A 15151-nucleotide genomic window follows, 5' to 3' on the forward strand; every position below is an offset into this window, starting at 1 on the left:
TGAGTTCGTCTCCATCGCCGGTTCGTCTCCATCGTCACTGGTCTCAAACAGGCCTTGATCCACATGTCGATTTTTGAGAATTTGTTTCTTCTTCTACTGATTATAGGATTCAAATTTACTTGTTTCCATTCCAGATTTCTTGTTAGGGTTTCATTGCATCTCCTCATCTCCATCACACCTCGTTCTCTCTCTCGTCTCCGGTGGCAAGGCGGAGCAGCGTCGAAGGCGGTTCTCATTGGTGGATTCTAGCAAAGGGCAAGCAATGGTTCGAGATTTGGTTTTCTCTTGTGTAAGTTAATTCTCTTTTCTTTCTACTTAGTTATCTCTCTACTTAAAAGCTTAAAATTATTTGGTTCATTAGACTGTTATGAGACTATGCTGAAAAAGGTCTCAGCTTGATTTGCTTTTCTTCTTTCTTTGTCTTTTGGCTACCTTTGAAGATTGTTGTTGGTGGAAGGCACAAGTATTTGAGCAATGGTAAGCTTGCTCAACCAATTTAAGTTCAGAAACTTTTCCACTCACTGCAACTTAACGTCAACAATTATTATATTACCAAGGTCTTGAACATGAAACCTCCAGAGATCTTATCGGTCTGTACAAGGTAAGAGATTGTGCTTGTTTTATTAGGAGCTAAGTTATCACTGATTAGCACTTGTTGAATAAATTTTATTATAATAATAACAATGAAAAACGTGTTTATGTGCAGCAAAAAAGAATGGTGAAAGAAACTATTATTGACTCATTGTTGGAGATTAACTACGGAAGACGTTTGAGAATCGTGAGCATGAGGTATATACTTAACTTTTACATAATGACTTTAACTTATTTTTTCTCAGTTTGACATTTCTTTTGAGCTAATAATTTTAACTTTGATTCAACATATCAAAGCTTGTTCTTGATAGAGCATTCTACCACACTTGAACCTCTTTATGTTTTGGTTTATTTATATCTCATGTGTTTCGTTGATCGGGCTTGGAGGTATTTAACCTTTTGTCATTTGTTTCGTTGATCTGGATGGTAGTTGATGCTTCTACTTAATGGCAAGGATGCTGATTAAAAATATTTTGTATCTTCATATTCTTATGTAACTCTGTTTCAGCTGCTAAGAGGAGGTAGCAAAAGCGTGGTCGTTAGCCTCTGGGACATTAGGTTTAGAGGGTGTGTGACTGGAAGACGGCGACGTTAGAGAACTCGTTATTACGGCGTCGGTCGTGGTGTGGTGCGGGCGTAAGGAGATAGAACTTTAGGTATAGAATTTTGTGTATAGGTTTTTTTTTTTTGAAAAGAAGTTTGTAAACAATTTCGATATATAAATTTTAAAATTATATTTTTATTTTTTTAATAATGCTATAATAACAATTGTTTTCTGCTATTAGAAGTTATACAATTGCACAACTAATAAAATGCTATCGAACTGGTACTTTAACATAGCACAAGCTAAACAGAGTAGTAGTTTCTAATGGAATCATTCGACCACACCTGTCTTTGTCTACCATGAAACTCCACTCGCCGCTGGAACTAGCCATCTATTCACCATATTTAACATATATTAGAATCATGTTGATAGAGAGAAGAGAGAAAAGATAAGAGAGAAGAGAAGATATGGCAGTGAATAAGAGATAAACACAAAGAACAAAGAGAAGGGGATCATGGAGGAGAAAAATGTGGGATATCAAGAAAATATTTTCAGAGATTTTTAGAGTAGATTTAGGAAACATCTAAAATCGAAAATGGAAATTTCCATATTTTTCGGATTTGCCTAGAATATGCAATATACCTAACTCAGAACACAATACAACACATGCAACGCATATTCTTTCTTAGGCGTCACATAAGGTAAAAGGCAGAAGAGTTTATGACACAACATCCAAGTAAGGTACAACATAGAGTTCAGGCTATATATCGTTATATATATACTGGTACACTGAAGACATATTGCTAGATTGTGAAGCAACTAATTCTAGCTCAGATATAAGGTAAAAGAAACTTTAGTTTACGATATATACCCAAGCTATATCTATGTATTAAACTTAGTATCCGTTTTCTGGATTAAGCAGACTAACAGAATGTGTATCCTATATTAGCTAGAAGAGAAAATAAAATATGATTCTCTATTTTTTTAAAAATAAATTTAAACATATAAATTATCATGCCTATGTTTCCAATCATTTTCATATTTTTTTACATTTTTAAAGTTATGTTTATTATTTTTCCCATAAACGAAGGGCAAAACATGTCAAAAATTGTCAAAAATATGAAAAATCTTAAATGGACAAACAAAAGTTTAAAATGTCTCTTTTTTCCAATTCCCCCTTATATTTATAAGTTTCTTAAACTTTAATGTGCCCTGTGCTTTCTATTTTTCTGTCGGCATATCCTTATATGCTTATATGACCATGGGTACATTTTGGTAGAGGAATGAATTCCGCAACTCCAAAATTAACCAATAATTTTTCAAGGAAATTATAGAAATTCACACCTCATCATCTTTTTCTTTCGAATATGTAACTATAATTGTTTTCCACTAATTAATTAGACTTCCAAGCATTTTTCTACGTAAATTTGAATGAGTCTACTCCAAACCAAGTGGAAATCAATCTACTTTTCACCGCATGTTCTTATTATACTCGCTAGATTGTTCAAACGAATTCACCAAACCATAACCATAACCATTAACCAAGATAATATCGCTTTGATCTTTATCAAAACACTACTTTTCTTTTTGTTTTCTACACTTCTAAGGGTTATTTTGCTACTAATGCAAATTCTTACATGTGTCATGTGCATGTATGTAAGATATCGTCCAATAAAATATGGATGAGTGTATACATAAATAAAAACTAGTTCACAGAGTCTAGTTCTTTACTTTGGGCCCATAAAATGATAGCGGGTCCACTAAGGCCCACTCATTAGACCGGAAACAACGGTGGTTTGATGGCGATGCCTGACTTGACAGTGGCTAGGACCACGCCCGACTCACGAGCCCAATCATATACTTTCAAGTGGGACCAGCCTCAGCGGCTACAAGCACAAGATATACTAGTGTGACTTTACCTGTTAGGATCAAACCAGTTTAACCGATATCAAGCCCGGTTTTGGGAAAAGAAAACGTGTGATATGATGGTTTCGTTTGTATCTGTCACTTTCTCAGTTTCCTGAATGTGAAACTTACAAATGTACTCAGTACAGTCGGTTTGTCGGTCCCATCTTCCAGTAAAATTATTCAGAATATGAAATTCTTGTTTTGTGAAATTGTATGCTCGTAAAAACTAGAAAGTGAACGTTTGAGTTGAGATCACTTTTTTTATAATACGTTTGAGATCTTTTTATTGAAGTGAGATTTATGTTTCATATAGAGGAAACTTTCAACAATAGACCTTACAAATAAAAAAAAAGCAAAACGTGAGTTCGCCCTAATTTCTCTCTCGGGCCCGACAATCGAGAAGCCGACAAACATCATCTCTCTCGACGCCGGTGAGACCTTTGGCCGCCGGCGTCGGGTTCTCAGTTCTGTATTCTGCTATTCATTGTCTTTAGCTCGTTCACCACCGTGTTTCATTCGTTTCCACCGCTCGCTTCTTGGTTTCAGAATCTGGGACTCCGGATCCGTGATCTCTTGGGGGACTCCCCACTTCTCCATCATGCCGTTCAGACTTAGTCACCCCCAAACCTCTAGATCTACGCCTCCTCGACAATGTCGTCCGCCATCTCCGCCATCTCTACCACATCTAGTACTCGGTCACGGTAATCTATACTCTTGTGAATGTGGGGTTCCACTGTTTTCCAATGTTTTAGTACCGATATCTTGCTACCTGATAAGGACGAGCCCCTCCCTGACTTCTCCCACCAGATCCAGTTCGCCAAACTCAGGTGCTGGCGGTCCTCTCCGGGATTCCGAGGAGATCCACCGGCCAGGCCACTCTACTGCTGTCTCTCTTGCTGAATGGGGCCAAAACAAATTGTTAGTGGGCTTCATAAGCCCATCTGTGTTTAACTTCAGTTTTTTCAGCCTAGTTTCACAGCCCACTAATCAGTGGGGGATCTTGGTCTACTTGGCTATTTTCCTGAAAATTATTGGTGGATTCATCAAGATTTTTACAGAAACTGAATTGCTTTTACAGGAATATCTCTCTTTGTGGAAGAGTCTATCTTTTGCTCATTTACCGGTGGATTCATCGGGCTCATCATCATCACCATCTGCCTCCTTTTTGAGGAGTGCTTTTCTTCCAATCTTTGAACGGAGGTGTTTTTCCATATCTATAGCCGTTTTGTTATCTTGTGTAGCGGTTCGTTTGGGGCCTGAAGATGCAACGGATTTCATCCCGATGATATTCCGAAGTGCGGATTGGATATCAACGTCACGATATACGGTGACTATTTCTCAAGGTTTCGGCAATGTCGTAAACTTTGTATTGACGCATCCGAGTCTTGCTGTGGATTCGCTGTCTTCCTATCTTAGAGCGTTTGCTATCTTTAATGTTGTATGGTCTTTTGTTTGGAGAGTTCTTAACAGCTTTCTTTTAAATTGTAGTTTGGATGTTCAAGTATGAATGAAATTGGTGTTTCAAAAAAAAGAGGAAACTTTCAACATTTTATTTTACTTGTTCTTGACTTGCCCTAAACAGAGAACCATTCCTCATAACCGTATAACGTTATCCGATTTAACTCCCTCTACCTGATTTGAATCTGAATATTAACATTTCAAAGATATAAGTTAAATTATAATTTCATGTCACTTATATATAGTTTAAGCTATATTATTTTCATTTCTTTTTCCGTCATACAATTTAATATTTTCTACAACTGCATGAATATGTATATATGCTGCTGTACAATTAAAAATACCAACCCAGCAAATGAGAATAAAGTGTTTGTGTATATATTATATATAGACCATACTAAAATAAAATCACTCAAAATGATATAGAAACTATAGGAATAATCATAGTGTCTTCAAGTGGAGAGTTGGAGATAGAAACGTACTGCTTAAGAACAACCTTTTATTTTGTTTTCATTTTTCTTAACACCATTTTGTTTTCATATATTAATTGCAATTTCACAGGCATAGGAGAAAAGTAAAAATTGTAAAAAAAAAGGAAAAATGCCGTCAAAAAGAAAATGACCATAAAGTACATAAGATAATATAAGGTCTAGCATTAGGTCATAATATATATCCCTGTAGAATCTAATGATCCATATGATCCTCTAATTGCTCTGATCATTGCTTTATTCAAGTATAATCTATCGACTCTTTAATGAAAATCGTATATTCGATAAAACTCTTCAACTTGCATCTTTTGAGACGGAATATTAGAGAAAAGCTAATGGGAAAAAGAAGCGAACAAGGATCATGAGAATCTTTCTATTACAAAGGTTGAAATAGTGTTCTTTTAGATACCTCGAATCTTTACCTGTCAAATTGATGCTTTATAAATTGATAGTAACATTGTCAATGATATAGGATGTAGTCTAAAGGATCAAATAGATTTTGAATCTTTTAGATTATAGCTATGCGATGGGAGCCTCTTAGCCTTACATACTAAAATGAAATGTTTACTTTGGATAGTTTCATACATGAGAGAAAAAAATATTTTAATCCAGTTTGAAACAGATTGACTGCTCAGATTTATTGGACATGACTATGAATCTGATGGACTCGTTAACATTTGCAACATTCACAACAGAAATGGAGCTGTTCCAAAGATTACAGAAAGATTTTGAAAACATGAAACTGATTCATATTTTTCAGAGTAAAAATGGTTGGACATACTAGTTAGCGAGAAAAACAAGCATCAAAAGCTTTGTTTTCTTCCATATATACTAAACATGAACAAACGAAAATGTTCATCGGGAAATTGGTTTATTTGACCAACACTTGATCTAATTTAATTGGGTAACTGACAAAAAAAATTCTATCAACTTTTGATCGTATAACCTATTTAACCTTCGATGGAAACTGAGTTGAATTTTACCAGCATACTGAAAGTATATTTGTCTTGAAATTTGAAGATTTATCATCATAATCTCTGTCGAATGTTGCATGTTTTATGTGATGAACTATTAATTCTTTTATTTTTTGGTCAGATAATTAATTTTAGTTCTTTTTTTAAACAACCTGGATGTAAAGAAGTAGAATTTGTGTGGGGGACCAATGGGAGTAAAATGGGGCCAGCACCGAAGGAGATAAGAAGCTTTTTAGCCGCGATGATGTTCCCTGTGTTATTACGTAACCACTCATGTCACGCCACGTTATTTATTACTGAATTTCTTTACTTATCTTTTTTTTTTTTTTAAACTTGTTTTCTTTACTTATCTTACTGTTTTGTTTTGGTGTCAACAATTATTTTTTGTTCTCTCTTGGGTTCATTTCTCCTTTTATAATATCATATATTAAAACAAAACAAAACTGTTTTATTTGAAAAATGTAAAACAAAACACTTCATATGTTGTACAAACATCACATAATAATAGTTTAAGCTCATCAAGATATACACATTGGCTCTAGAAACCATACCCTACTAACTTGAGAAGTTGATTATATAATCGAGTTTTTCGATACAGTTGATTTTATTAAATAGCTGTAAATTTCAAATGCTAAATCAACTAGTGGTTATCTTATAACTTATAAGGTTACCTACTTTCAAGTTGCAACAAAGGTGGTGCAATTGACACCCCATAATTTTTTTTCTTTAAGGCTTATAGGTAATTAAATTGAACTAATTCTTTTTTTTACACCAGAATTTATGTTTCGACATTATATATTCCTCCCAGTCCGCCACTGTATGTACCGCGAGGTAAAGTTCATAAAAACATTTATAACCATGATCGAGATCACTAAGATGACATGATACTAAAACAACACATTATCTTAAAGGTTTCAAAAGAAGCAAAGAACATGTGTATCAATTTCACCAGACGAATCTATCAACCTACGTGAGCGATGCTTTCAAACAAAAAAAACTACATGAACGACAAATATTATATTGTGTTATATATGTCATGATCAACGCCAACATAAAAAAGTAGGGCTTGCATCGTCCAAAAACGTAACGAATGGGTTAACAAAAATAAACATGCACCACAAAAAAAAAAAGCATGCACTTTTTTTAGAGCGGTGTGAACTCACCATCGGCCGAACCACAAAAAGGGACTATTGCGGCCAAAATGGCCTACCACCCCAAAACGCTGAGCGACATGAGTAATTAATCTGCTCATATAATTAAATGGAAAACGTCGCATTCAATAGTTGGTAGAGATAGTTCTAAAAGATCACATTACTTCTCCATTACACACACATAGAAAGTGAAAACTTATGCAACACTTCAGGTAGAGAGAGGAAGACAATGATAGCTTAGTTATAATTAAGGACCCCCAAAAATCCAAATAGAATCTTCCGTTAATATAATATGGAAAAATATCACATAAGAAAAACATTTCCTTTTAAATCATGAGAGTTTTTGTCTCAGTTTACATTTATGTGCCTATAAATATGTCTACATATAACCTAGAGAGTCCACCATTATCAGAATACTCTCAAGTTTTTCATGATCTCAACATAAACAAAACAAAACGCTAGCTTTTGGTTTGTCAAAAAGCTACGAGGAACCAAGAAAAGAAAAAGAAGAATCGAATACTTATAAATCTTGCATAAAGAAGATCCAAGTAAGTTTATTTCAGTACACAGAACCATCTGTTTCTAGATTACGTGATGTTACAAAACATTAGGTAGTATCGTAAATGTTAATATCACTTATTATTATAAGTACAACTATTTTCTTCTTTTTTTATTTGAAGGACAGGACGATTACATTGTTTTTCTCTCTTTTTATTGTCGGAATGTCTATGTATACTTAATTCACGTATGAAACCTTCTTAAATGTTGAAGACTTATCTTTATTAGACTATTTATGTGTTGTATGTTATGCTTATGGCCAAAGAGGATGTATAATTCCCTCTTTTTATGGTAGTGAAATAGTTTGATAATGAATGAAAGTAAGTTTGTGTTCCAAAAAAATATATATAGGGTATAACTGGTTGTTCCAAAAAAGAATAGTAGGAATAGAAGGAATGATAATTTGTGGAATACAGAAAAATGGAACGATGGGTTAAATGGAATTAAAACTGAATCTATGAATGGAATATTGCATTCCACATATTCCACACATTCATGAACGTTTCTAGTTCTGAACAAAAGGGATAGATTTTACAAAGGATTTAATTTTATGTTCCATTCCAAAAATGGAATATATGGAATTGACTTTGGAAAGTTTTCATTGTAACTGGTAGATATTTTCTGGAATTCCATGGAATGATGCATTCCAAACAAATTCATTCCACAAAATGACATTCCAGTTGCAGCCATAGTGCACACATGAAAAATGTGGGAAGTAATAATAGGTTCATTCACGCAGATTATGGAAAGTTAACTACTAGTTTAAAACCATGCATATCATAATTCTTTTTTTTTTACCTTTTTAATATTTTATGTGTATAATTTAGTTCAATCGAGATATTATGAGTATTTAAACGTATCATTTTCATAATTAAAAGAAATCATCATAACGAAATGGATCAAGTATTTACTTTAGTGATAATTACGAGTGTGAAAATAAAGATATATCGCTATTAGACTTTCTTGAATATTTGATTTCATATTCATTACATGCATATCTTTTTTTATCTACCGATGATGATATGTTATAAATTTCCACATATTGCAGAGAAATATAATAACAAAAGGATCAAATGGAGAGTCTTTCACATATTCCTCCCGGCTATCGGTTTCATCCGACCGATGAAGAACTCGTTGACTATTATCTTAAGAAGAAAGTTGCGTTTCCAGGAATGCAAGTTGATGTGATCAAAGATGTTGATCTCTACAAAATCGAGCCATGGGACATACAAGGTATGTATGTTAATATGTTATGTATGTTAGATATATAGTAATTCACATGATCGCATCTTATAGTCGATAATGTTTTTTGAATATACAGAGTTATGTGGAAGAGGGACAGGAGAAGAGAGGGAATGGTATTTCTATAGCCACAAAGACAAGAAGTATCCAACTGGGACACGAACCAATAGAGCAACGGGCTCGGGATTTTGGAAAGCAACGGGTCGGGACAAGGCTATATACTCGAAGCAAGAGCTTGTCGGGATGAGGAAGACTCTTGTGTTTTACAAAGGTCGGGCCCCAAATGGTCAGAAGTCCGATTGGATAATGCATGAATATCGTCTTGAGACCGATGAAAATGGACCACCTCATGAGGAAGGATGGGTGGTTTGCCGTGCTTTTAAGAAGAAACTAACCACGATAAGTTACAACAATCCAAGAACAATGATGGGATCATCAGGACAAGAATCAAATTGGTTCACGCAACAAATGGATCTAGCTAATGGTAGTTACTACCATCTACCTGATTTAGAGAGTCCAAGAATGTTCCAAGGCTCATCATCATCATTACATCATAATGACAATGATCCATATGGTGTTGTACTCAGCACGATCAACGCAACACCAACTACACTTGTGCAAGGAGATGATGAAGATGATCATCATGGTCATATTATTACTAATGATGATGATCATATGATTATGATGAACACAAATACTGATCATCATCATCAATCAGGATTACTACTCAATGATGATCATAATGACCATATGATGGATTGGCAAACTCTTGACAAGTTAGTTGCTTCTCAGCTAATCATGAGCCAAGAAGAGGAAGAAGTTAACAAAGATCCATCTGATAATTCTTCCAATGAAACATTTCATCATCTCTCTGAAGAGCAAGCAACAATGACTTCTATGAATGCATCTTCCTCTTCTTCTCCATGTTCCTTCTACTCTTGGCCTCAAAATACAAACACCTAAGTTCCATCCTCAGACATGTGTGAATTAGAATGCCTCTCTATATATAACTAATTGAGGCTCATGCTTATTGATTACATATAACGATTACTAATTATAATTTTATATGAAATTTGGTTTACTTAGTTTTGTGAAATATATAAACAAAGACTATAAATATTTCAAAATATGGTTATGTACTTACGTTAAACACACCCAAAAAAATGATGTCATCTTTGAAGAATCTCAACACAAGTATCAAAACTGTAAGGACACAAGCAGAATTTAAACAAAAGCAATTTGGGCGAGTCTACAAGTTTGGGATTACATATAAACTGATAAAACAAAAGACTAGAAGTATCTCTAAATATGGTTATTATGTACTACGTTAAACACACGCAAATAAATTATGTCATCTTTCAAGAAAACACAAGTATCAAAATTATAATAAGGACACAAGCAGAATCTAAACAAAAGCAATTTGAGAAACAGAGTTTACAAGTTTGGGATTACATATAAACTGATAGAACACACACTATAAGAAGACACAAGAGAGAATATTCGAGATGAAACTGATAAACACACACTCTTTTTTCAACTCACTCCCATTAAGTTTTGTTTCTCAGTCGTAACAAGCAAACAAAAGAGGCTAATCAATTATTCCCAGACACAACAGAACAGCCTCTGAATCACGTTCTGTCATAGTTCCATCACTCTTCTTCTGTTTCAAGCATCTGTACAATCTGAGTCACTCCCTCAACGGCTGAGTCACTCCCTCAACAGTTTCTTTGCGGATAGTACTGAACGTCCGTGGAAGATGGTTGCCGTGTGTCTGTTGCATCTTTCCCACTCGCATACTCCCTTCCACCAATCACCAAAGCAAAGAACACAACAAGAAATTAAAACAAAAACACAAAAAAACAGTAAGGTATCTATATAGAAAAAAAAGAAGAGACGTTGTCGAAATACGAGAGGAAAAAGTCTTTATTTCAAGATCGATTAGAAAAATACTCAAGTGATCATTAAGTGTCGAATCAAATAAAACATATCAATCTCTAACGATCAATGACAGGGATGACTGTTCTATTTGTTTTCACAAATTACACATAAGTTTTCTCATTATCAATCAAGTAATCAAGAATTTTTCCCAAAAAAAAACTTGGAATTTAAAAAAAAAAATATATACATATATAAACAAGCAAGAGGAAAAATGAGACCGAAACTTGTAAATACGGCAGGGGAAACAATTTATTACAAGATTTGATATAGAAAAGCTAAGTGATAGTAAGTGTCAAGGGAAATGAAACATAATCATCTCTAACAATCTTAACGACAGGAGACATGTTCTATTTGTTTTCACAAATTACACATAAGTTTTTTCCATTATCAGTCTAGTAATCAATAATTTCCCCTAAATAACTTTACAATTTTGAAAACAAAGTTTTGACAAAAAAAAAAACAGTTTGTATGCTATATAAAAAAATGTACAAAGAAAAGTGGATAATGTACCTCACCAAAAGGAAACTTTGCCAAGAACAGACTCGCGACTCCTCATCATCCTCAAAAGAGGTAATTAAAAGCTTCTTGCACTTTCCTTTGAAACTCTCTCTCTCTCTCTGCATCTGTGGAATAAACATTGATATCAAACAAAAGTCAATCCTCCTTTGAAACTCTCTCTCTATCTACTTCGATGTGGACGGAAGTTCTCACTCTCTCAGATTATATAATGAAATTTTGAAAGCAGATAGCCGTTACAAACAGAAAAGTAGCCGTTACAAACGAAGAAGTAGCCGTTACAAACGGGAAGTAGCCGTTGGGTTCCTTTGGAGTTTGCGAGGTAAATCTCATGTGTGCGGTCCACAGTAGTAATATTGCTTGTCCTTTTAATTTATTGTTGGACGTTCTTCTATTCTTCAAAATAACATCAATACTATTAAATCTGGAACATGTCCAGTTGATAATAGTTAAGTCCAATTTATTTTATAACTACCTTCTAATTATTGATATATATTTAGTGTATATCTATTATGTAACTGCAATTAAATAACCACCTCTTAATACCACGTGGAATAGCCAAACTGCATTTAAATATAATGTGATATATCTTTTTACTCCATAATTATAGTAACTTCAACGCTTATCCCAAGAAAATAGTATTACGTATATGCTTTTCTTTATTTAAAATGGTAATTATACTTTTGTATTTTTTCTTTGTTTCTATTTATTACCTAATAATATGCTCGATATCTAATTTTAATTCTGAGTATTTATTTAACTAACAAAAACATTCTAGGAGTCAAATCTATATTCATATAAATTCATTTAATTTAACAGGGTTTAAATATATTATTCGAATAAAAAATATTTCTCAAATGTGATTTTATGTAAATTTAGTGAAGACTATATTAAACCATTTACATATATATATATATATATAACATAATATTAAAAATTATTTTTTAAAACATTTTCAAAAAATTTGTTCGGTTTTGGGTGCCAGTTGGATTTCATTTTAATTTTCAGTGCATGTTGGATTTGATAATAGTTTTCGGATATAACACATTAAGAATCGTTTGAGTATATATGCGAGGTCTTATAGAGTATGAGACTTTGATTTTTCGGGTCGATTTCAAGTAGGGTCTTTTGGATACGAATATTCTTGACTAATTATGTTAGGTCACTAAGAAAATATAATATATTGCAAATTTTAAGAATAAAGTTGAAAAATAAATTTTAAAATGTATATAGCACAAATGTATAGTTATGGAACTTGACATATTTAATATAGTTACCAAAAATTATATTAAATTAATATTAAAAATAAATATAATTACAAAAAAATAACACAAATATAAAAAATTAAATTTCTCAAAAAGATTTAATACATAAAATATACCCGCCCTTTAAAAGGGCGGGTCCGAATCTAGTATACTTTAAAATCAATGTAATTAGAAAAATAACTATAAACGTATTTTTATTTTATCTTTAACTCTACTTTGTGTTCTATATTGTCTTTAATTAAATGTAAATAGAATCATATTATTAAATATCGCTTTAGGCCTCCAAAATTCTTATCATACACCTATAAAATAATGAAAACTATCCTGAAGGTGTGAAGTAATATATACACTGCCTAAGGCCCAGTTAAGTGGGCTATAACTTAATTGTTTTAGGCCTAACTAAACTTTTTAGTGACTAGGCCTCACAATCTCGTGAATAGGGTTTTAACTTTTCACTCCTAGGTTAAATTTTTAGCTTTCTGTTACTCCTTTTCTTCCCTCGTAACTTGAAGAAGAACTGAAGAAGAGGTTGAAAAGATGGCTATGCAGCAATGAAGCCAACGAAGGCAGGGTTGGAAGAGCCACTCGAGAACAGATAAGGATTACTCTCTCCACTAGGAATGTCAAGAACCTTGAGAAAGGTGTGTGTTTTAGAATATTTCCTTTCTGATTTTGGTCATTTATTTGAGTTTATAGTATTTAAAGAAATCTTGCAGATGAATCAAGTTAGCCAATGCGTAAAGGTTCTTAAGATCACTACCCATAAAGCTCCTCGTGGTGTAAGGTATATATAATATGCATGTGTTTATTACACTTAGGTCAATAGGTCTACGAACATGAGAATAAGCTCGTTGCTTTAGTTTCTTGACATTGCTTGAACTCTTCACCATTGTATTTTTAAAAACAGGAACCAACACATGGGTTAGATTCGAACTTAGAGTTCACAAGCGAGTGATTGATCTTTTCAGCTCTCCTGATGTGGTCAAGCAAATCACTTCTATCACCATTGAAGTCACCGTCGTCGACTCTAGATTTCATTTTATTTTATTTTCTGTTTGTGGAAAATATAATCCCTTTCACTCTGGTTCGAGCCTACACATCTCTCCTGTTGATTTGGATTAAAACCAACGTTTTGTTGTAGTGAAACTATACTTTCTTAGTTGAGTTTATTTTCATATATCAAGATTTTGATTATGACCATGTTCGGCTACTTCATAGTTTTGATTATTAGCAATAAAGTTGTTGCATTTGTAGCACAACACTCACATCACTAAGACGAAATTTGTTAGCATAAGAAACACCTCTGTTTTAGCATGCATATACATGTGTTTATTAGTCTAGTGATCATTGAGTCTTACAAAAAAAAAGTCTAGTGATCAATGGTCTAAGTTTCATCATGAAACCATCACCTTAACATCAACTATGGAACATTGATTACAAAGCAGAGCCAGGCATTCACCTCCATGGGATTGACCTCAGCAGATTCTTTAAATAATTGCCATTTCGCTATACAACACTCAGTGTCTTCATACCACTCAAGATAAACAGCTAATTGCCATTATTAGTGGTTTCGCTGAGAGAAGGAATATTCAACAATGCCAATGTTCTTTTACGGACCAAGTTCATTTATGGGGCTTTAACAGTCCATAGAACAGTAACAAAGCAGACCAAGTGATCTCTGTTTATACCTCAATCGAATAAATAAGGAACTGTTTGTAGTAATGACCAAGTAATTAGACTTGTAGTAATGACCAAGTAATTAGACGTTTTGAAACTAGCGAGTACACAGATTATTCAGCACTTAGACATTAACAAATTATTGGTTTATTTATATATATTTTATATTTTTATTAGATATTTTAGTTTTTGGGTTTAAATATAAAATTATATTGATGAATTATAAAATTTACATATACAAAAAATAAACTATACAAAAATGTGGATTTTCACTAACATTATTACTTAATTTAACAGATTTATATCAATTTATATTAGTTTAGTTTAATTTAGATTAGTTTTAATCATTTAAAGTGGTTTAAACCGATAGAAGTTTTATAAATCGGAGTCTAAGAAAATTGTTTCGGCTAATTTATCTCCTAGGCACCGTTTAACCAATGTTTAGAACATTGGTTTATAGAGTGCTCTTCTTGTTACTGTGAAGAGATTCAGTTAAATAATGACAAACTACATATATTGTTGTCTAATAGGATTCAAAGCCGGTTTAGTTTGGTTGTATTAAGAATATTTTGCTACATATAAATTATAAACTAATTTATAAAGAACAACAAAACTAGTGGTTTATATTAATAAATGTTATAAATTTATCATTTTCAATTATAGAGAATAATACTGTGTATTAACGAAAAAGTCATAAACTAATTTTAAATCATGTTTTGATTTGACTTTTTACCTATTTTCTCTATAAAATTGTAATTTAAACTATTTACGATACATATTCTAGTGCCGATACTTACATTCCAACCACAACTAAGATAATTTTAATATCAACCAACAGAAA

The 15151-nt window shown here is 33.0% G+C and overlaps 1 protein-coding gene, 2 long non-coding RNA genes and 1 pseudogene across 3 annotated transcripts; 3 read left to right on the forward strand and 1 right to left on the reverse strand.

Moving 5' to 3' along the window:
• The first annotated feature begins 6 nt into the window (after positions 1-6).
• LOC130496239 (uncharacterized) lies at positions 7-1327 on the forward strand. The gene is made up of 5 exons (XR_008935347.1): positions 7-289; positions 441-477; positions 558-601; positions 707-789; positions 1100-1327. It is a non-coding gene; the product is annotated as an uncharacterized LOC130496239 (long non-coding RNA).
• A 6204-nt stretch (positions 1328-7531) lies between these two features.
• On the forward strand, positions 7532-10026 carry LOC108833517 (NAC domain-containing protein 101). The gene is made up of 3 exons (XM_018606932.2): positions 7532-7662; positions 8721-8905; positions 8994-10026. Exons 2-3 carry the CDS (start codon positions 8746-8748, stop codon positions 9875-9877), a joined length of 1044 nt encoding a protein of 347 aa, XP_018462434.1. The 5' UTR covers positions 7532-7662; positions 8721-8745; the 3' UTR covers positions 9878-10026.
• A 244-nt stretch (positions 10027-10270) lies between these two features.
• LOC108833518 (uncharacterized) lies at positions 10271-11537 on the reverse strand. The gene is made up of 2 exons (XR_001946708.2): positions 11363-11537; positions 10271-10714 (listed from the first exon to the last, which is right to left on the reverse strand). It is a non-coding gene; the product is annotated as an uncharacterized LOC108833518 (long non-coding RNA).
• A 1647-nt stretch (positions 11538-13184) lies between these two features.
• On the forward strand, positions 13185-13755 carry LOC130495552 (40S ribosomal protein S20-2-like; annotated as a pseudogene).
• Positions 13756-15151: the final 1396 nt, after the last annotated feature.

The sequence above is a fragment of the Raphanus sativus genome, chromosome 6 (genome assembly GCF_000801105.2).
Source record: "Raphanus sativus cultivar WK10039 chromosome 6, ASM80110v3, whole genome shotgun sequence".
In the NCBI taxonomy this organism is placed as follows: Eukaryota; Viridiplantae; Streptophyta; class Magnoliopsida; order Brassicales; family Brassicaceae; genus Raphanus; species Raphanus sativus.